Source organism: Salmo trutta, chromosome 6 (assembly GCF_901001165.1).
Source record: "Salmo trutta chromosome 6, fSalTru1.1, whole genome shotgun sequence".
In the NCBI taxonomy this organism is placed as follows: Eukaryota; Metazoa; Chordata; class Actinopteri; order Salmoniformes; family Salmonidae; genus Salmo; species Salmo trutta.
This window is the reverse complement of record NC_042962.1, coordinates 23,202,801-23,225,591: the sequence shown is the minus strand read 5'-3', so window position 1 is coordinate 23,225,591 and position 22,791 is coordinate 23,202,801. Positions and strand designations below refer to the sequence as shown.

The 22,791-nt window shown below is 41.7% G+C and overlaps 1 protein-coding gene and 1 long non-coding RNA gene across 2 annotated transcripts; one reads left to right on the top strand and one right to left on the bottom strand.

Moving 5' to 3' along the window:
• LOC115195684 (uncharacterized) lies at window positions 1-395 on the top strand. The gene is made up of 2 exons (XR_003878732.1): window positions 1-74; window positions 119-395. It is a non-coding gene; the product is annotated as an uncharacterized LOC115195684 (long non-coding RNA).
• Window positions 396-10,610: 10,215 nt separating this feature from the next.
• nell3 (NELL (neural EGFL like) family member 3) lies at window positions 10,611-17,026 on the bottom strand. The gene is made up of 4 exons (XM_029755805.1): window positions 16,915-17,026; window positions 16,005-16,684; window positions 13,481-14,116; window positions 10,611-13,317 (listed from the first exon to the last, which is right to left on the bottom strand). The coding sequence occupies exons 1-4, from the start codon at window positions 16,989-16,991 to the stop codon at window positions 11,780-11,782; spliced, it is 2,931 nt and encodes a 976-aa protein (XP_029611665.1). The 5' UTR covers window positions 16,992-17,026; the 3' UTR covers window positions 10,611-11,779.
• Window positions 17,027-22,791: the final 5,765 nt, after the last annotated feature.

Sequence of the window (22,791 nt, the reverse complement as noted above, 5' to 3'; positions counted from 1 at the left end):
GACCCTGTACTGACAGCTGTCTGGGTTCAGGTGTTGACGGAGCAGACCCTGTACTGACAGCTGTCTGGGTTCAGGTCTCGAAGGTGCAGACCCTGTACTGACACCTGTCTGGGTTCAGGTGTTGACGGAGCAGACCCTGTACTGACAGCTGTCTGGGTTCAGGTGTTGACGGAGCAGACCCTGTACTGATGGCTGTCTGGGTTCAGGTGTTGACGGAGCAGACCCTGTACTGACAGCTGTCTGGGTTCAGTTCTTGACGGGCAAAAAGGTTATTTTGCTTTTCTGACAGTTCGTGCATCTTATTTCCTTGGTGTTTCATGATTTCACCATCTGGAAAGGCTGCTGGATGTTATAGGCACGATGTGTCAATAATAAAGGGGGCTCTTGGTTTTTTACTGACTGGTTCTCATCTATGTCTTTCTCACTCAAACACCCACATGGACTGTCACACACAACCTCTGAGTGCCACCCCCTTCCAATACAATGGTTGGATTTTCAAATCCAAACAATGTGAGGTCTTCCCCCCCCCCCCAGGAAAGAATCAATCAAAGCTCAGTCCATTTCTGCGCGAATGTTGCAGTAACAATGGACTCCTGTTCAGACTAGTGTGTTACAGCTCTCCCTTGCTGTGTACCACGTCACGTAACCCAGGCTATAAAAGTAGTGCCATATTTGGAAAAGGGTGTGATATGAGATTTATATTATGTTGTTTTGATCAGGATGATGGATGTGGGAGGTCAAAGAGGAGGAAGTGGATCCACCATTTTGAGAGTTTCGTAAACATCATCTTCCTGGTGGCTCTCAGTGATTTATGACCAGGTTCTCGATGAGTGCGCCAACATGGTGAGCTCTTTCTCCCCGGTCACATAAAATTACAGAATGATTTTGGGTACTGTAAAAACCCACTACTGGTACACAATTGTAGGCCTATGTTTACAATGAAACATTTGTACGTATACTGTAAATATAGTTGTTACATTAGCTTCATAATTAAGAAAATACAGACATTGTTTCTCTTTATGGAGTAATAGAAGGCGGTTTAATCCCAAATCAACATTGTAAAGGCATATTTCATGACTACACAGAGACACATCTTAAAGCGATCCATTACATACATATATTTAGACATATAGTCGGTATAGATACATAGATACTCATAAATGATTTAAGGGCATTTGAAGGAATTGTTTGAGGACAGTTATAACATAAAGAAAGATGATTGGTCCAGCCGGTATGTTGATGTAAATACACAGTGAACATAAACCAATGATATCACTGCCCAGGGAAGAGTGGTCAACACATCATTAATATACTATACTCTTTATAGTAATAATATATATACTAGATACAGTAGTCCATAGCGACAGTCCTTTATGTCGGCTAGTGCTATCAGTCATACATACATACATACATACACATGGTCATGCAAACACACACACACACACATAAAGAAACAAATTATACAATGTCATTTTGAACATCCATTTGAACATAAGTTCTGCAATTTTTGTTTCATTCTTTAGACACACAAAGAAACAGCATCCTGGAGTCATCCCGAAAGAGAGAGCAATGTTACAGACTGATAGGATAAAACGCAGCATATTTCAAGGAAACTATTCATTTATAAGTTCTAAAAAATAATTATGTTCTGTAGTGTAGCTCTTTGCATTAATCCATTGTGCACTTTGTATGATACGAGTACAACTTTTGATTAAGATGATGATTGTTTTGACACTGATACCACTGAAATGTCTATGGGGACGGCACTTGGTACTATCCCTGATTTGGAACCCCAATAACACGCACCCACCGTAACCAATCTCACACACACACACACCATATTGTATTGTACTTTTACAGGGCCTTCAGAAAGTATACACACCCCCTTGACTTGTGTTACAGCCTGAGTTTAAATTGATTAAATTGAGATTTGTTGTCACTGGCCTACACACAATACCTCATAATGTCAAAGTGGAATGATGTATTTTCTAAAGTTTTACAAATGAATTAAAAATGAATAGCTGAAATGTCTTGACTCAATAACCCCTTTCAAGCCTAAAATAATTTTGAGAGTAAAAATGTGCCTAACAAGTCACATATTAAGTTGCTTGGACTCACTCTGTGTGCAATAATAGTGTTTAACATGATTTTTGAATGACTACCTCATCTCTGTACCCCATACATATTATCTAAGTCCATCAGTCGAGCAGTGAATTACAAACACAGATTCAACCACAAAGACCAGGGAGGTTTTCCAATGCCTCACAAAGAAGGGCACCTATTGGTAGATGGGTAGAAAAAAAGAAAAGAAAAGAAGACAATGAATATCCCTTTGAGCATGGTGAAGTTATTAATTACATTTTGGATGGTGAATCAGTCACTATAACGATACAGGCATCCTTCTTAACTCAGTTGCCTGAGATGAAGGAAACCCCTCAGGGATTTCACCATGAGGCCAATGGTGACTTTAAAATAGTTACAGAATTTAAAACTTCTTAGGGCTAGGTGTCCCATCAGCGGGACACCTGTCGACAACTTCCAGTGAAATTGGAGGGCGCGCAATTCAAATTAACAAGAATAATTTTTATGATTATTTATCTAACTGCATTGTCCGATTTACAATAGGCTTTACAGCGAAAGCATGCCATGCGATTGTTTGAGGACAGCGCCCCACATCAAAATATTTTTCAACCAGCACAGGCTTCGTAAAATCACAAATAGCAATTAAATATTCACTTACTTTTTGAAAATCTTCCTCTGATTTGCAATCCCAAGGGTCCCAGCTACAACATGCATGGTCGTTTTGTTAGATAAAATCCTTCTTTATATCCCAAAAAGTCTGTTTAGTTGGCACCACCGATTTGAGTAATCCACTCGTTCAACATGCAGAGAAAGGAATCCAAAAAGCTACCGCTAAACTTTGTTAAAACAAGTCAAAATACGTTTCTATGTAATCCTCAGGTACCCTAAAATGTAATTAAACTATAATATTTCATACGGAAAGAAGTATGTTCAATAGAAAGCTAAATTAGCAAGTGCGTGTCCTCTTTGTCGCGCGCGCACAGACTGATTTCCAACTCTTACTCCCTGTACCAAAACTTAAAATTCTTCCACGTTTGGGAAGAAACAAGCCTGGGACCTTGAACAAAGACTGTTGACATCTAGTAGAAGCCATAGGAATTGCAATCTGGGAGCTGGAATTGCGTAGGACCCATAGCTTTCCATTGAAAATTATTTTCTGGTTGGTTTTTCTTTGGATTTCCTCCTACCATATCAATTGTGTTATAGTCTCATACATCATTTTAAGATTTCTACAAACTGCAAGGTGTTTTCTATCTAATGGTACCAATTATATGCGTATCCTGGCTTCTGGGCCTGAGTTACAGACAGTTTACTTTGGGCACGTCATTCAGACAGGAAGTGGAGAAAAATAGACCCTAGCCTGCGATATAGGCATCCTTCTTAACTCAGTTGCCGGAGATGAAGGAAACCGCTCAGGGATTTCACCATGAGGCGAATGATGACTGAAATAGTTACAGAATTTAATGGCTGTGATAGGAGAAAACTGAGGATGGATCAACAACATTATAGTAACTCTACAATACTAACCTAATTGACAGAGTCAAAAGAAATAAGCCTGTACAGAATAAAAAATATTCCAAAACATGCATCCTGTTGCAACAAGACACTAAAGTAATACTGCAAAGAATGTGCCAAAGCAATTTAACTTTTTGTCCTGAATACAAAGTGTTATGTTTGGTGCAAATACAGCATATTACTGAGTACCACTCTCCATATTTTCAAGCATAGTGGTGACTGCATCATGTTATGGGTATGCTTCTAATCATTAAGGACTGGGGAGCTAGGCACAGGCAAAATCCTAGAGGAAAACCTGGTTCATTCGGCTTTCCACCAGACACTGGGAGATGAATTCACCTTTCAGCAGGACAATAACCTAAAACACAAAGCCAAATCTACACTGGAGTTGCTAACCAAGAAGATAATGGTTGTGTAGCAATGATCAACAACCAATTTGACAGAGCTTGAAGAATTTTTGAAGGATTAATGGGCAATCCAGGTGTGCAAAGCTCTTAGAGACTTACCCAGAATGACTTACAGCTGTAATCGCTGCCAAAGGTGATTGTAACATATATTGACTTGTGTGTGTGAATAGTTATGTAAATGAGATATTTCTGTATTTCATATTCAATAAATTTGCAAACATTTCTAAGAACATATTTTTACTTTGTCATTATTGGGTATTGTGTGTAGATAGGTGAGGAAAAGCATCAATTTAATCAATTTTGAATTCAGGCTGTAGCACAACAAAATGTGGAATAAGTCAAGGGGTATGAACACTTTCTGAAGGCACTGTATGTATTGTAGTGGTGTAATGTGTACGCTGGGAGTCGGGAAGCAAGTTCAGGGAGTGTATTTAAAAAATAATTTAACATAGACCAAAACAAGAGACACGGGTAGCCTACAGCCATGAACACTGGAACAGAAACAATATCACCTAGGGAAAGAACCAAAGGGAATGACATACATATAGGGAAGGTAATCAGGCAGATGATGGAGTTCAGGTGAGTCTGATGAGGCGCTGGTGCGCTTAACGATGGTGACAGGTGTGCGTAATAATGAGCAGCCTGGTGACCTCGAGCGCCGGAGAGGGAGTATACGTGACAAGTGGTTTTGTGTGGCTTAGTTAGTAAGCGCATGTCACTAGCAACACCAGAGGGGTGGGTTCGATTCCCACTGGGTTCATGACTCACTGTCGTCACTTTGGATAAAACACCTGCTACGTAAGTGGTATTTATTACAGCATTGGCCAACGCAATTTCAGTAAAGCAGTGTGAAACGCCCCCATCAACGACCCCAGCAACTTTATTTAGGATGCATGTTTACTGCATAGGACATGCATTACATGCACGTACATCTCTGATCTTGTCAATATCAGATTTTGTTTCAACTTGCTGTGAAGTAAAATCACAATAGTTGTAATAGTACATTACAGTAAATCATACTTTTATATATTTATGCAAACATCGATATTCATTAAATAGTTCAAAATCTGGTGTAGACAAACCAGTTTAAAATGTATAGGTTTACCAAAGGTTAAGTGATTATTTATTAAGAGTGTTCGGATTAAGTAATAGTAAAATGTATTTTAACAAATGAGAAGACAATCATATCAAAAAGGATGTGAGCATTACGAAAAGCAATTACTTTATATTAACGTGTATTGCAATGTGAAACGTGTTCCTAGATAAAACACTAATTAAGTTTGGTTAAAGTGACTATGATTTTGTGTGTTGTACTTAGTCAATTGAAAACGTGTTTAGAGTTTTGAAACAACTGCCTTTTTGATGATCTGTTTTGAGTTTTGTTCTAAGCGTTGTGAAAATGTACCACATACTTGTGAAAACGGTAGCAAAGCGGTTGAAAAAAAAACCGATGTCAAAGTTTAACGGGACAAATTCGCTGCCACACTAGATTTACTGGTGAGAGCGACAGAATGTAACGCATGAATAGTTGTCTTTCGAGAGGGATTCATTCCCTGACTAACCCAAAAAGATTATCATGGACCCATGAACCATTAGCATCTCTGCTATGTTATTCCTATTTTAAGTCATGCGTGTGATTATATTACCTTCCTGCAGTAGGGTAGCTAAACCAAACCAGATGTTTGTGTGTTTTGGGGTGGGTGTTTTTCATCTCACACTGTCTTCTAATGCTATGATGTTGAGGCAATACATCTGCCCTGATGTCAGCCGAGAAGAAAATAGGGTCATCTTCTCCCCTTCCTTTCTCCCCATGACTCTGTTCACCGGATCCTTGACGGGATGGCAAGATGTTATAGGGATCACACGAAGAGTGTCAACATCTTTGACGCCTTATTTCAACTGGGCAGCTTTATTGCCTTTCCCATTCTTTGTCTTGTGTTTTGTGTTTCTAACGGGCTCTTCTTCTTCGGTAAATGTAATGAGCTTCCACTTGGGAAGTATCTGTAAAATAATGGAGCTTGACTGTTACAGGCGGGGAAAGGGAAATGTCTGCACAGGTTCCATTGTCCTGTTTTAAGCAGTTATAGGCAAAAGTAATTTGCGAACATCTGTAACAGTGCCAATGCTCTTGTAGCATAAACAGCTTTGTGGTCGAATGCACAATGCATTCACAGACCTCAACCGGCTGCAATCAGTCATTTGTGTGGATGTATTCAGAGATAGATAATCTCTAAGCGCCTGCTGGAGAAGGCAATTAACTGTAGAGTCCACCAGGGAGTTGATGTGAAATGGGGAGCATCCATCCACTGTTTAAAGAGAAATACACCAGGGGGACATGCTTGCTCATATCCAGCCAAGAAGTTAGCTATTTATCGTCAGCGTTCTAATTGGTTATTCACGAAGATGGCCGCAAATCCCTCTCTGACATGTTTTTATAGAGACACACAGCTTTTTCCCTTTCCTCACTGAGATTCCGCATGACTCGATCATTCGGATTGCTTTTGACACCAACATGATTAAGGTTGTAAAAAGAGTATGCAAATTAAATGGTACGATCTTGGTAATCCAGAGAATTGGCCAGAAATTGGCAGAGCTGTGGCCAAAGCTGAGAATCGTAGATATTGTGAATTGAAAGTAATAGTTTTTTTTTAGCTGCCCTAACATGTTTAGCTTCCCCAATAACTGCCCCAAACCTTTACTGATAAGATCATAAACTTGGCACAAAATGTGTCTAGAAAAGGCATATTTCACAGTTCTAGTAAAGGGTATTCTTTCCCTGCAGCAAATACTCCTCTATCAGCATGCTGTGAGCCAATGGGAGTAGAAGAGAGGGGGCAGGCAGGCAGACAGAATTTTGCAGCCTTCTGAACTGAAAGGCTTTTGCTTGGACCCGTTAACAGTAAGTTTCAGCCTGTGTTTGTGGCTAGTGACCTGCTACTTCATTCCAGCATGCATCACTAACCCCTCTGAGGGATAAAGAGAGTGAAAGACTTGCACAGATGGAGAGAAGAGGAATGAAAGAGAGGAAGAGATTATCCATAGCCCAGTTTATACCTGCCGCTAACATGCGTCCTGATATTGTCCCGATCTTGTTCTTATCTAGTCTGTTAACAAAATAAGATCTGACCTGTCTAAAATTGTGGGCACAGTCAGAATGTGGACAAGATAAGGACAAAGGACACACAAGGTTTAAATGGGGCTTTAGAGAAGGAGAGAGAAACATAATATGGTTATAATACTGTAGAGGATGGTAAGGAGAGTGAGAAGTAATCAGTGACCAAGAACGTTCCACTGAAACCTCTCATCAACTGGTCATGACCCTGCAACCAGTGATCAGAGGAGTTCACGCGCACGCATGCACACGCACGCACACATATACACAGCCATACAAACACACACCCACTCCCTCCCTGTTCTATTCCAGTGCTGTTAGCTATAATTGGTGAACCATTAGTTACTTATTAGCAGAGAGAGTGGGCGGTGTAATTATTAAAGTAGCCAGGCATGGAATGTGGTCTGTAGCAACCAACTGAGATAGTGTCGCAAAGTGCCTCTGTCTTTTAAGAAGAGCATTAGCACAGTGGAAAATGACTATTTTCATTCTACTACTCCAACAAGAAATGTCAAAGCTGTTAGATGAGATACAAGCAGCAGCGGAGTTTTAGAGCCTCACAAAAAGCTAAATACACACTATGAACATGGCAACAGTACATAACACTCATCCAATCCAAACAGACACTTTCAACTTGTTCTTCTAATGGATTATGCTCATCCAGTACAGTATGTCTGCTGGTTTTGAATAAATGATTATGGATACACTCTATTTACAGAAAAACACAAATGTGTTTTTCCCCCTTTACCCTCTTTTCAAAGTGATGCTATGTAATGATGTTGTGTGTGACATCACATCCTCTCAAAATAATTTTTTGGTTAGACATCAACATTGGGCCTAAATGCTTTTTTAATAAAGAAGAAACGGCCACATTTAACAGTATACAACACGAAGATACAGACAGCCAATCCGTGTCAGGCTAACCTCCTGTAGCTATTGCATTTATTTGGTGGCTTGTGGCCTCAGAGGAAAACAGCCCACATGGCTTACACTGACTGCAGACAAGAGGAATGACTTGCTTTCACATCCGCTTTTGATAAGACTCCTTTGGGTTTGTCCTTTTTAAGTCAACAATAGAGTAAAGGGGCCAGGTTTGGGTTAGGAGAGGGTTCAGCGAGGACTACAAATCACTGCAACTGATGTTGCTATTATAAATAGGCCATGGGGAGCCATGGGTCTAGCTAGGGCTTCCAAGAATCCAACCAGGATTCCTGGAAAACCAGGGAACATATTGAACGTTCCTGGAATATTTCAATCCTTGGTCTAGCTATCATACTGTACATCCCAGTGTTGCAGTTGAGGATACTGAATGAAGTTCATAGTATTTACCTAATTCCATGAAGTTACTCTAGCCTATTTCATTGTGGTAATAAGAATGTAATTACTCAATATTATTTCTAGACACTTAATGTTATGGCAGTTAAATAGCACTCAACACCTCCCACAAGTGAATGCATTGCAATCAAATAGCATCCAGTTTAGTACTCATTCAGAAGATAGGACTGGTGTGGTAAGAAGATGAGGAGGGAGCTGGTTGTTTGTCAGTGCGACCTCAAGTCTTAATGACCCAATGCAGTCAAAAATGTGATTTTCCTGTGTTATATATATATATTCACACTATGAGGTTGGAAAAATACTCTGAAATTCAGAACATTTTGTAAATGACCTTTTAGTGTAAGATCTGTTTGAAAAGACAGCCTGAAATGTCAGCCTGTTTTGGTCTGCCTGGTGACATCATTAATAGTCCAATAAGAAAGAGAGTTCCAAACCTCTCTGCCAATAACAGCTAGTTTTCAGTTTTCCCCTTCAGTCCAAGCTAAATTCTTCTTTGAGAAATTAATCTTTGCTAAGAAGCTATTTTTGTTTCTTTTTGACCATTTTAATTAAAAACAATCATAGTAAGGTACTTCATTGTTACCCAGAAATGATTTGATATTAAGATAAAAATGGCTACATTGGACCTTTTTAAAGGTTTAAAACATGCAAGCAAAGGAAAGGACTTAAGCCCAATTATTTATATATATATACAAGATGACAGAAAGGGGGAGATGCTTTGAAGCCACCGGGCCTCCATCTTGACACTCCCCCACCTTCGTAAAAAATATTTTATAAGCTATAGAAATGCAATTATAAATATCTACATTCGTTTTTGCCACATTTATTATATTACAGACACCTACCTTCATACATACTTTTAAATTGTATTATGTGAGGTAAAAAATATATAAAACATTTCCTTAAAGTATAATTTTGTGAAAGTACTAATGTTACTGTCCCCACTGGAAAAAAAAAAAAAGGCCTTCAAAGCCTCTCATTGGCAAATTCATAGCATCAGAAATCCAGGGTTTATATACATCAGTGGTTAAGCCATAAGAGGGTAAATAAACTAACTGCATATATATGCTTTGTGGTGGTGAATGATGTCTCTTTTGTAGGCCTGAAACCTCTCCAAACACCACTGGATAGGTTTACAGTGATTCAGGTTTCATGGCACCTTAATGGTCCATCTTTTAAATGATACTGGACTGTCTTTTTATGAATTAACACTGACTGTCACACACACATGATTTGTGTCAAACATCTGAGTGTTAAGTATGAGAAATGTAGAAGAAACACATGGTTCACCTTAAAAAGGGAAAATTCAGTTTTACTACTTCTGTGTTAACGGTCCATAGTTTATAATGCACACTATTGTTTTACTCTAGAAACATGCACGACGTGCGTACGCGTACACATAAACACCCACATACACCCTCTTTCTTCTCGTCTTCCCTCTCTCTCCCTCTCTCTCACACACACACATACAGCTCTGTCTCTCTGCTGCCTTTGATATTTCCCCTCGTGCACTGTGGGTCCCATTTGATCTACAACATGAGGAATCTGAAACGGCGCTCCATCTCAAACACCTGTTTTCAATTCAGACTGCAGACAGAAACATTTTATTATTTCTCACAATCAGTTTTCGTTCTGATTCAGCCACTATTAGTCATGTTTGGAGAGGGATAGTTTACCTGCGAGTTAAATATGATAGATTGATTCTAAAATGATTCAAGACGAATAATTAGTACAATATGATTTTTTTCTGCAATTTGGACACCTACCTTGCTCAAAAAGTTGATTTCAAATAGGTTCAATATGTTTGGGACTCCATGACATGAGTAATGTCTTTCTGTTAAGTTTTCTATTTAAACTGTGGAAAATACTGGGTATTTCATGTGTGATGGTTGTCAGGATGGTGGAGTCCGTTTTAAAGCTGTCATGGTTGAAAAGACTGAAGAATTAGGCTCATATCATGTGATGCAGTCACATGGTGGAGGTGAGACTGTGTGCCGTCATTCAAATTTTTACCAAAGCCTCTATATCAGGACATACATTTTCTACATGAATGACATCTCAATCAATCTCATTTCATCCCAGAAATTACACCTAGATGCTGACCTCTCCATCACTTTTTGGTACATATTTTTTTTAAAGCAAGAGGGACAATCAACATCTTACAAAATATTTGTGAATTTTATTTGGCTTTGAAAAGAATAATACACTCATTGTTGTTCTACAATACATGTGGAGTAAAACAAATCACCAAGCATTGCATAGCGTAGTGAAAATAAACCATAAGTATTTCAAAGACCGACCGCTTTGCTGCCAAATCGCTGAAACACTTCATTGTGTCTAATTGTTTGGGGGACAGAACATGCACAAAGGCAATTAAGAATGCTATGCATAGGCAGCACTTCCACAGGGCCAAGAGTATTGAGGCTAAAGCATAACATACATTATGCAGTTTACGATTAACATATTGTTGCTATATAAAACCTGATGTGTGAATTATCAAATGTAAAAATTATAATAATCTGAGGATAAACTTTCCCTACACCATTTATGTAAGTAAATGTAAACTACACTTATACTGTAGTTCCATGGTCACATAAATATTTGTAACATAGTTGTATTGTTTGACATACATGTATCCTAGAAGTACAGTATTGACAACTGTTTGTTTGTTTTATCAAAAGAGATTGAAGTACAATTCTGGTTATGAAGTAAGGTATTGTTTCCAATAGTATGTCGATACAAATTTTTTCCAATTTTACACTACTATTATTTTAAGTGACATAACATTCAGAATAAGTTATCATTGAAAATATGAAATAAAAATAACCGCTTGGTGAAAGTTAAATATAATACATTTTAAAATATTTAAATGCTCTTATCAAAATACTCTGTAATACACACGCATAGAAAGGCAACATTTCATATTCATGTTCAGGAAATTGATGGAATAAGATATAGCATAATAAAAAGTATAACAAACATTATAAACACACACACACACACACACACACACATCATTCAGCTTACTCCATACAAAATAATTGGTCTCTGCTCAACCAGCCGAAGCACTTCGAGCAAAATCAGTACTTGTCATCCAAAAATAATCAATGAATCAACAAAGTATCAGACAACATTAACATGACAAAAATGTTAGACAAAACACAACCTTCCATTTCAAAAAAGTTCCTCTACCTTGGAAGCACCTGTGAAGTTAAGTGAGGTTCCAAATTTGCACTGTAATTTGAAATTGTGCGAAACCATGTTTGTTTCTAAAACGTGTTGACAAAATGTGACAGAGTCAACAACAAAAAAAGGTCCTCTTTTTGGATCACAACGCCACCCAGAGGATGGATATGTTAGTGCCTCCCTTGTGGGTGATCTGGTTAACACGACCACGTACGCAGTCCAGTGTCACATAGATGGCTGTACCGTTCTGGACCTGGAAGGAGGCCCTCAGGCCCACGTTGGCCCACTCGCTGCCCTCGGGCATGTGCCCAGACATCTGCTGGGCCACGGGTATAGCCTGTCCACCCTCCCCGCTGCCCCCGTGCCGGTGCAGAGTGAGCTTCACCACGTTACACGAATGGATCAGCTTCAGGTTGAGGGCCACGTTAGCGGTCCCATCCCCCCGGAAGACAAAGTTCTTTTGGGCGTTGGGTTCCCCAGAACGGGCCAGGCGCACTTGGTCTGATTCTGGGCTGACCTGCTGGAAGAGGAGGGCTTTGTTGCGGACGACTCCAGAGGGAAGGTCTGTCCTGGACACTGTGGCAGTCAGGGCAGAGGAGACAGCTGAGGGGATCCAGATAAGGCTCAGTATACTGATCCCAGTACTGTCTCCAAAGTAGCGGATATTACACTGGGATGGGGATAGGATCTCGAAACTAAGCGAGTGCCCACTATCCACCCTGACAGCCCCAGAAAGGGTGATGGATGTGTCCCTGTAGTTGACGCCCGACTTGAATGCCTGCATCAATTCCTGGTTGGTCCCGTTGCGGTTGGCATAGGCCACCAGAGAGAAGCCCTCTCGGATGCAGGTGTGGCCCATGGAGTACAGCGCTTGCTGTAGGACAAATTTCACCACGCCACTCTCTGTGAAGCGCACCCCGCGGCTGTCGTGGGTCAACCCCACCATGTAAGGGTCAGAGACGGAGGTGATGCGGAAGGTTGGACGGTAGTTGGTCTGGTAGTGGGCCGACATTGACATCTGTGCTGTCATGGCCACGGCTCCAGTATCGTGGGACAGCCAGAGCAGGCTGAAGGAAGGCCCGTTGAGTTCGTAGACATGCAGATCCTTACTCTGGTTGCAATGCTGGTTGGGACTCTTCAGGAACAGTGTCAGCATGTAGTTGGGCTCGACCTCTGCGCTGCCACTAACGCTAACGCCCTGGAAGTACTTCCCATCTGGCTGCTCAATGCGGACCCCACTGAGGTCGTGGCCTTCCTCCTCTTGACTGCTGTTGAGCCGCATGCCCACCTGGAGGAAGTTCCTGCAATTGTGCTTTAGGGCAAAGTTATGGTCCAGCCACATCAAGCCGTGTTGCTGGAAGGTTAGCCGGCCGTCGTGGTTGGACAGCAAGTCGCTGGCTTCTTTGATCTGGACATTGAGCTGGAGGCCAGGGAAGATGTGGCTGCCAGGGGCCCTGGCTGGGGGCAAGGTCACGGTGGCGCCCCAGGACTGGGACATCAGTTTGTCTGTGAAGGGTCCACAGACAGAATCACTGGTGGCTGTACAGGGGATGGCAATGGGGTCTCCATTGCAGTCAGAACAAGCCTGGCACTCCGGAAGCTCCTGGTTGTAGAAGTAGTCATGGCCACATACTCCAGCAGCAGCCTCCCTTTCCGACATGCCCAGGCACCTGAACCCTCCTGCTCAGCATCAAACAATGACAAAGAGATCGGAGAAGGAGATCAGAAATATGAGCATATGCCAAATTGCTTGATACTCTTAGTTGGCTATTCAGTAAAAGGACTTCTGGAACCAGGATGGATATCATGTCTAATTACAAATTAGAAATGTTGTAAGCCTTACCTGGAGTGTTGAGGCACTTCACTCCCTGTCCACATAGGTTTGGTAATTCAAGGCATTCGTCTCTGTCCTGGCATATTCTGTCTGCATTGGGAGAGCACTGGGAGACCAGGAAGAAACCAGGTGGGCACATGGTACACTTCTCACACTGCGGCGGCTCCCTCTGGAAATCACAGTAATCCTCCGGTCCACACGGGGCGCCACACCCCAGCAGGGGGTGCGGAAGGTGGGCTTCCCTGACCACATCCATCAACTTAGCATCTACATCCATGTGCATGTCCTTGCGAATGGCATAGGACTTCTGCAGGTGGCTCCGAGCCTGGCTCTGGAGGCCTGCCAGGTGGCTCTCGAAGTAGCTCTGGAGCTCCCCTTGGAGGCCTTGGAAGGACACCTGTTTGACAGTGTCAGAGAGCAGGCCATACTGTGCCTTGACCACGTCCATCTGCTCGTACATGCGCCGCTGCTGCTCCAGGATCTCCCGCTGCTGGGCCAACAGCGCCCCCTGCTGTTCAGCTAGCTTTTGCTGCAGGTCGCGGATGATCGTCTGCTGAGCCTGAAGGGCCTCTACCAGCTTCTCCTGCCCCTTAGCCAGTTGGAGGTGTAAGATGAGGGCATCCTCTGAAGGCACCTCGTTCTCCCCTGTGAGATGGAATAGGGCAGGGTTTAAAGTATGGAGTAGTCAGAGATAGTTCCACATCCTATGTATAGCTAGCTATTAAACTGGAATCAAGTACTAATAAATGTGCTCCTCTACTCTAAGAAGATTAGACTTCAAAACAGTTCAGCAAATCATTACTGAAATTGTGGTTAATGCTAAATTAAATATACTGTGAAATTATGATAATACAGTACATCACTTTTGGAGATGAAATACTTTTTTTTATTTTTGTTAAACTATTTTGGCACAAAATCTAAAAGTCCAACATCAAGTAATGGAAGTTTCCTATGCAGGCTTTTTATAGACATCAAAGCATTCTAAGTTTTCTTGACTGTCAGACATTTTTCTAGTTCAACTGGCCTGCAGTCAATGCATGCATCATCTTGTGTCTCAAACACACGAAGATGGTAGCAATGATGCCTAATGTTGCATGTTTAAATGAATCCCAAATGAATTAAAAGTAATAAACGGGATATTATGTGATTTCCATTTCACCATGTCATTTCTAAACAAAAATCTACGTAGCCTACCAGACAATAAATCGCTATCAAAACCGCTTGTTTTGGAATAAGACTACTTTGGTTATTTTGCAAACGCATTGTGTAAAGGGGTTCTAAATTATGCACACATCCTCGGAGTTCAATCTGGCACTCGTTGGAACCCCTTTACGTACTATGTATCTTCCCTCATCTGTCAATTACGTTTTTCTTAATAGATAGCCTACACTGTAAAGGTGTTACTGTGGATTTGACAGTAGATTACAGGCAGCTCGTGGCAAGTAAAATTCTGTATTTCCTATTACAGTACACCTAATGTAACATAAATACGGCATCAAAGCAAGTACTGTGTAATTACACAAAGTACAATACTGTAAAATGTACTGTATTATACTGTAAAAAAAGTAAATGAATGGAATAATGAAATTCATTGAGGGGGGGGTTAAGGGATTGGTGTAAGCATGTTGGCTGCTAGGTAAAGTGTTTACACATTACAGTATATTCATTAATATTTGGGTATTTATATCACTTGCACTTCTAGAGGTCTTACCAAAAGCTTCCAAACTGGCATCGACTACAGGGCAAAACAGCAGTGATGTTACATTTAATGCTGGAGCTCCGAGGCATGCATTGAAATCACAAAGCAGTGTGCAGATGACTGTATCACTTTATCAGAAGCATGTGATCAATGATGTCTGAAGTTTTGCTGAACAACCACCTGATTGGTTTGGTATTTATTTGGTAGAAGACAAAGGCTACGCTACACTCACGCTATGGGACATCATCTATAATAATTTGGCAGCTCTAAATTATTTTGACCAGCAGGTGCCAGTAGTGTATACTGTGTTGATCAAAGCCTTGAATAATGAACCTATTTTCAACACAATTGGATGGAAAATCTCAATGCTTCAAGAAGCTTTGTACTCCCATCACTACAAAACAGACCAAAAGGACATGGTAAAGTTTTAATACTTGCTGCCCATCCAAACTGATGCTCGCGGGTGCAACAAATATAGCCTATTACAAGCCCAACCCTCAAAATATGTTAATGAACCAGAAACAATATCATGCACCCACTAGTGGTCAAACGATTTTTAGCGCACCGAAGATATGGTATGGTACTGTATTCTGTGGGGTGGAATAACAGTACCATACGAAATACAGCAATGTTTTGTCATGCACACAATATTTTCCCACAATGCACCATAATTTACAGTATGGTGCAGTAAAATGTTTCAGCGTATTTGACTGTTTATAATACCCCAAATGACCATATAATTTACAGTTTTCCGTTACTGTGTAGTATTTGAATGCATTAAAGCACTAATAATAATATATTTCATATACAATTGATGTGTGGGTATATACTAACCTGGTTTAATGTCACATGTGAGCTGCACTCCCAAAGGCGCACTGCCAAGTTCAGATGCAGGATATCCAAACTCTGGAAATTCTCCCAGAAACTGAGCAGCTCTGTCCGGCATATGGACAGGGGAAGGCTGGCTGGAAGCTGCGGCGTCATCAGCCTGACAGCCCTCTCCCACACAATATTTTGGACGGGGCTTTGGCCGTATCCTTAGTGGCAATTTACATTCGATCCCTTTACAGTCTCTGGTGTCGTTAAAAGCGTGGAGCTGTTTCTGAGGAGTAACGCAATCCGCTCCAGTACATCCTGAACCGAAAACTTCAGAAGTTTGCATCCTTGCGCTTTCCCTTGCGCTGTCACTGTGCCTACCGCGCTGTGGTTGAACAACATACGTGTCTGTGGTGTCTCCTCTTGACTGAGAGCTGTGGTACACATGGTGCTGGCTGGGGACTGTCTGTCCCGATCTGCCATGTGTTGTTGGATTATATTGCCGCGGTGGTCTGGATGATCTACCCCCCAGGCAGTGGGCTCCGACGCAGGGTCTGGGATCCCCAGTCTCGCCACCGTGGCAGTGCGTCCCCCGGCATATCTCTGCGACACCTCTTACTGTGTCATGCAATGATAACGAGTACACCAATAACAACAGCACTGTTCTGGACAATGCCATTTTGCATTTGCTTATCTCCCTGGAGAAAATGAAAACGATTTAAACTTCAGCATCTTTTCGCTCTTATGACACCAGTGCGCAAAAAATGTCACATTTTGGATAGATATGCTTATTCGATTAAATTAGATTTGGTTTAGGCTGGTTTCCCCGTATGTATTTTCTTGTTTAACTATTACAGTTAAAGTAGGCTACCTGAAATCCAGATATGACAAAGTAAACTCCAACAGACAAAACAATAGGAAACATTACCTGTGGCTTTGGTATTTGGTGTGGATGCCCTTTTTGAACGTCGTCAATAAGAAGAGAAAACAATTTGAAACGTGCATCGCTCCCCTCACTCCATGTCTGACCCACTCTGAAGGCTTCTGGAATAGAATGCTAGTATGTGACATTCCAACGACTTAATTAGCATCAGGTTTCCCCAGCCGCAAATTAACCCTTCCCCTTCCTATTCTTCCTTCCTATCGGAACACACTAAAAACAAATGGTTCTATACAGTACCAAATACGGGTTATTGGGCTTGTAAGCATAGAGGAATCCTTTCTGGTACTTTACACTCTTCAAATCAAATCCAGCGTCATTATATAGCACATTTCAGACATGGAATGCAACGCAATGTGCTTTACAGAAAGAAAAACAACAACAAAAAACATTGACAATAAAAACTGAAATATTTACTACACAACAAACATAAGAGGATTTTAAAAAAGGAATAGTAACAACTAAATGAAGGAAAAACAAAGCTAAAAAGGTGTGTTTCAAGATCTCTTTGAAATATGTCCACAGTTTCTGCCCCCCTCAGGTTCTCTAGAAGGCTATTCCAGGGCATAATAACTAAAGGCTGTCTCTCCATGCCTCTTGGTCCTAGGCTTTGGGATAGTTAAAAGTCCAGTGCCAGAGGGACCTACTGGGTACATAACTTAAAAGCATTTCTGACCTGTATTGGGGTGCACAATCGTGGATTTATTTAAAAACCAATAGAAGCATCTTTAAATTAATTCTGAAACTCAGGCAGCCAGTGCAGAGACATTAAAACCGGTGTAATATGTGCTCTCCTTCTGGTCTTGGTCAGACTAATGGCTTTCTTGGGTAGACCAGACAGGAGAGCATTACAGTAGTCAAGCCTGCTTGTAATAAAAGCATGGATGAGTCTCTCTGTATCAGCCTAAGAGAGAATTAGTGGTGACTCGAGGAAACCTGGAGATCCTCAAGGAACCAATGGAGGTCCTCAAGAAACCATTGCTAGTCAATGATTCATATTTGCACCTTCGGTTAGTTGAGGGGTTTTTGAGGAACCTTTTAATGGTTCAATGTAGCAATGGGTACCTGAAGGAACCCTGGAGTGGAGGCGTGGCTTAGTAGGGGCGTGGCTTTAAGATATATATATTTTGGGGCAACATGTTAGAGTAAAAATCATTGCTGTTCATCTGTTCAGTTGTATTGCTTACTAATGAGAAGTAGTTCTCTTTTAATGGACTTGGATTTTTTTGTCTTGTTCAGTTAAAAGAATGAATCTTATGACTCATTTTGTTAATTTGAGTCAGTAATCCTAAGAACACACAGGATCCCCTATTGGCCAACGTTGGACTGAAATCTCGAAAGAGTCATGATTCTACGAGCTTCTCGTTCACATGTTGTTCACCATAGGGGGCTTTTTGGAGCTGTCATTGGTGACTGGGGCTTGTAAACGTGTGCTTTAGACAACGTACTTTTGTTGATTGCTAGGCATATAAATATGATTATTTCTTGATACATTTGAAACAAATCAAATGGTAATATGTCAAATGCGCTGAATGCAACAGGTGTGGACCTTACAGCGAAATGCTTACTTACAAGCCCTTAAGAAAAACATGTTATGTAAAAAAATAGAAAATAAAAGTAACAAATAATTTAACAGCAGCAGTAAAATAACAATTGCGAGGCTATATACCAGGGGTACCGGTACAGAGTCAATGTGCGGGGGCACCGGTTCGTCAAGGTAGTTCAGGTAATATGTACAGTTGAAGTCGGAAGGTTACATATACCTTAGCCAAATACATTTAAACTCAGTTATTTCACAATTCCTGACATTTAATCCTAGTAAAAAATCCGTCTTAGGTCAGTTAGGATCACCACTTTATTTTAAGAATGTGAAATTTCAGAATAATAGTAGAGAGAAAATAGTAGAGAGAATTATTTATTTCAGCTTTTTTTTCTTCATCACATTCCCAGTGGGTCATTAGTATTTGGTAGCATTGCCTTTAAATTGTTTAACTTGGGTCAAACGTTTCGGGTAGCCTTCCACAAGCTTTCCACAATAAGTTGGGTGAATTTTGGCTCATTACTCCTAACAGAGCTGGTGTAACTGAGTCAAGTTTGTAGGCCTCCTTGCTCGCACACGCTTTTCAGTTCTACCCACAAATTTTCAATAGGATTGAGGTCAGGGCTTTGTAATGGCCACTCCAATACCTTGACTTTGTTGTCCTTAAGCCATTTTGCCACAACTTTGGAAGTATGCTTAGGGTCATTGTCCATTTGGAAGACCCATTTGCGACCAAGTTTTAACCTCCTGACTGATGTCTAGAGATGTTGCTTCAATATATCCACATAATTTTCCTACCTCATGATGCCATCTATTTTGTGAAGTGCACCAGTCCCTCCTGCAGCAAAGCACCCCATAACATGATGCTGCCACCCCCATGCTTCACGGTTGGGATGGTGTTCTTCGGCTTGCAAGCCTCCCCCTTTTTCCTCCAAACATAACGATGGTCATTATGGCCAAACAGTTCTATTTTTGTATCATCAGACCGGAGGACATTTCTCCAAAAAGTACGATCTTTGTCCCCATGTGCAGTTGCAAACCATTGTCTGGCTTTTTAATGGTGGTCTTGGAGCAGTGGCTTCTTCCTTGCTGAGCGGCCTTTCAGGTTATGTCAATATAGGACTCGTTTTACTGGGGATATAGATACTTTTGTACCTGTTTCTTCCAGCATCTTCACAAGGTCCTTTGCTGTTGTTCTGGGATTGATTTGCACTTTTTGTCCCAAAGTACGTTCCTCTCTAGGAGACAGAACGCATCTCCTTCCTGAGTGGTATGATGGCTGCGTGGTCCCATGGTGTTTATACTTGCATAGTATTGTTTGTACAGATGAACGTGGTACCTTCAGGTGTTTGGAAATTGCTCCCAAGAATGAACCAGACTTGTGGAGGCCTACAATTTTTTTTCTGAGGTCTTGGCTCATTTCATTTCATTTCATTTTGAAGGTAGGCCTTGAAATACATCCACAGGTACACCTCTAATTGACTCAAATCATATCAATTAGCCTATCAGAAGCTTCTAAAGCCATGACATCATTTTCTGAAATTTTCCAAGCTGTTGAAAGGCACAGTCAACTTGGTGTATGTAAACTTCTGACCTACTGGAATTGTGATACAGTGAGTTGTAAGTGCAATAATCTGTCTGTAAACAATTGTTGGAAAAATTACTTGTGTCATTCACAAAGTAGATGTCCAAACCGACTTGCCAAAACTATAGTTTGTTCACAAGAAATTTGTGGAGTGGTTGAAAAACGAGTTTTAATGACTCCAACCTAAGTGTATGTAAACTTCCGACTTCAACTGTATGTATTGTTTTTTCTCACAAAGTAGTGCAGATATTTTGTCTGCATTAGTTCTTCCTTCATTTGTTGATGAGTATTTTGACAGTTTGTGAAAACTGTTAATATTAAACTTCTGATTTCAACTGTACACGTAGGTAGAGTTAGTGACCATGCATTGATAATAAACAGAGAGTATATAATAAACAGAGAGTAGCAGCAGTGTAAAAGAGGGGTCTGGGTAGCCCTTTGAATGGCTTGGGCGTAGAAGCTGTTAAGCCTTTTGGATCTAGACTTGGCGCTCCGGTACCGCTTGCCGTGCAGTAGCAGAGAGAACAGTCTATGACTGGGGTGGCTGGCGTCTTTGACAATTTTTATGACACAGCCTGGTTTAGAGGTCTTGGATGGCGGGAAGCTTGGCCCTAGTGATGTACTGGGCCGTATGCACTACCCAAGCAGTTGCCATGCCAGGCAGTAATGCAACCAGTCAGGATGCTGTCAATGGTGCAGCTGTAGAACCGTTTGAGGATCTGAGGACCCATGTCAAATCTTTTCAGTTTCCTGAGGGGGAATAGGCTTTGTCGTGCCCTCTTCACAACGTTCTTAATGTGTTTGGACCACGATAGTTTGTTGGTTATGTGGACACCAAGGGACTTGAAGTTCTCAATCTGCTCCACTGCAGCCCCATCGATGAGAATGGGGGCGTGCTCGGTCCTCTTTTTTCTGTATTCCTCAATCTTCTCCTTTGTCTTGATCACGTTGAGGGAGAGGTTGTTGTCCTGCTACCACACGGCCAGGTCTCTGACCTCTTCCCTATAGGCTGTCTCATTGTTGTTGGTGATCAGGCCTACCACTGTTGTGTCATCTGCAAACATAATGATGGTGTTGTAGTCGTGCCTGCCATGCAGTCATGGGTAAAAAGGGACTACAGGAGGGGACAGAGCACGCACCCTTGAGGGACCCCCGTGCCGAGGAGCAGTGTGGCAGATGTGTTGCTACCTACCCTTACCACCTGGGGGTGGCCTGTCAGGAAGTCCAGGATCCAGTTGCAGAGGGAGGTGTTTAGTCCCAGGGTCCTTAACTTAGTGATGAGCTTTGATCGGCTATGAAAAGCCAACTGACATTTACTCCTGAGGTGCTGACTTGTTGCACCCTCGACAACTACTGTGATTATTATTTGACCATGCTGGTCATTTATGAACATTTGAACATTTTGGCCATGTTCTGTTATAATCTCCACCCGGCACTGCCAGAAGAAGACTGGCCACCCCTCATAACCTGATTCCTCTCTAGGTTTCTTCCTATGTTTTGGCCTTTCCTGGGAATTTTTCCTAGTCACTGTGCTTCTACACCTGCATTGCCTGCTGTTTGGGGTTTTAGACTGGGTTTCTGTACAGCACTTTGATATATCAGCTGATGTAAGAAGGGCTATATAAATACATTGGATTTGATTTGATTTGAGGGCACTATGGTGTTGAACAACTGAGATCTAGTCAATGAATAGCATTCTCTCATAGGTGTTTCTTTTGTCCAGGTGGGAGAGGGCAGTGTTGAGTGCAATAGAAATTGCATCATCTGTGGATCTGTTGGGGCGGTATGCAAATTGGAGTGGGTCTAGGGTTTCTGGGATAATGTTGTTGATGTGAGCCATGACCAGCCTTTCAAAGCTCTTCATGGCTACGGATGTGAGTGCTACGGGTTGGCAGTCATTTAGGCAGGTTATCTTAGTGTTCTTGGGCACAGGAACTATGGTGGTCTGTTTGAAACGTGTTGGTATTACAGACTCAGTCAGGGACAGGTTGAAAATGTCAGTGAAAACACTTGCCAGTTGGTCAGCGCATGCTCGGAGTACACGTCCTGGAAATCCGTCTGGCCCTGTGGCCTTGTGAATGTTGACCTGTTTAAAGGTCTTACTCACATTGGCGACAGAGAGCGTGATCATTCAATTGTCCGGAACAGCTAATGCTCTCATGCATGCTTCAGTGTTACCTGCCTCGAAAGCGAGCACAGAAGTAATTTAGCTTGGCTGGTAGGCTCGTGTCACTGGGCAGATCATGGCTGTGCTTCCCTTTGTAGTCTGTAATAGTTTGCAAGCCCTGCCACATCCAACGAGCGTCGGAGCCGGTTATGTATGATTCAATCTTAGTCCTGTATTGATGCTTTGCCTGTTTGCTGGTTCGTCGGAGGGCTTAGCGGGATTTCTTATAAGCTTCCGGGTTAGAGTCCTGCTCCTAGAAAGTGGCAGCTCTGCCCTTTAGCTCATTGCGGATGTTGCCTGTAATCCATGGCTTCTGGTTGGGGAATGTACGTACAGTCACTGAGGGGATGACGTCATCAATGCACTTATTGATGAAGCCAGTGACTAATGTGGTATATATTCCAGTCTGTGCTAGGAAAACAGTCCTGTAGCTTAGCATCTGCTTCATCTAACCACTTTCTTATTGACCGAGTCACTGGTGCTTCCTGCTTTAGTTTTTGTTTGTAAGCATGAATCAGGAGCATAGAATTATGGTCAGATTTGCCAAATGGAGGGCAAGGGAGAGCTTTGTAC

Coding starts and splice junctions, on each gene's coding strand:
- nell3 (XM_029755805.1), bottom strand. CDS start 16,991: ATGCACGTTTCAAATTGTTTTCTCTTCTTATTGACGACGTTCAAAAAG. Junction 16,685..16,914: donor ACCAAATACCAAAGCCACAG/GTAATGTTTCCT, acceptor CATTTTCTCCAG/GGAGATAAGCAAATGCAAAA. Junction 14,117..16,004: donor CACATGTGACATTAAACCAG/GTTAGTATATAC, acceptor TCCATCTCACAG/GGGAGAACGAGGTGCCTTCA.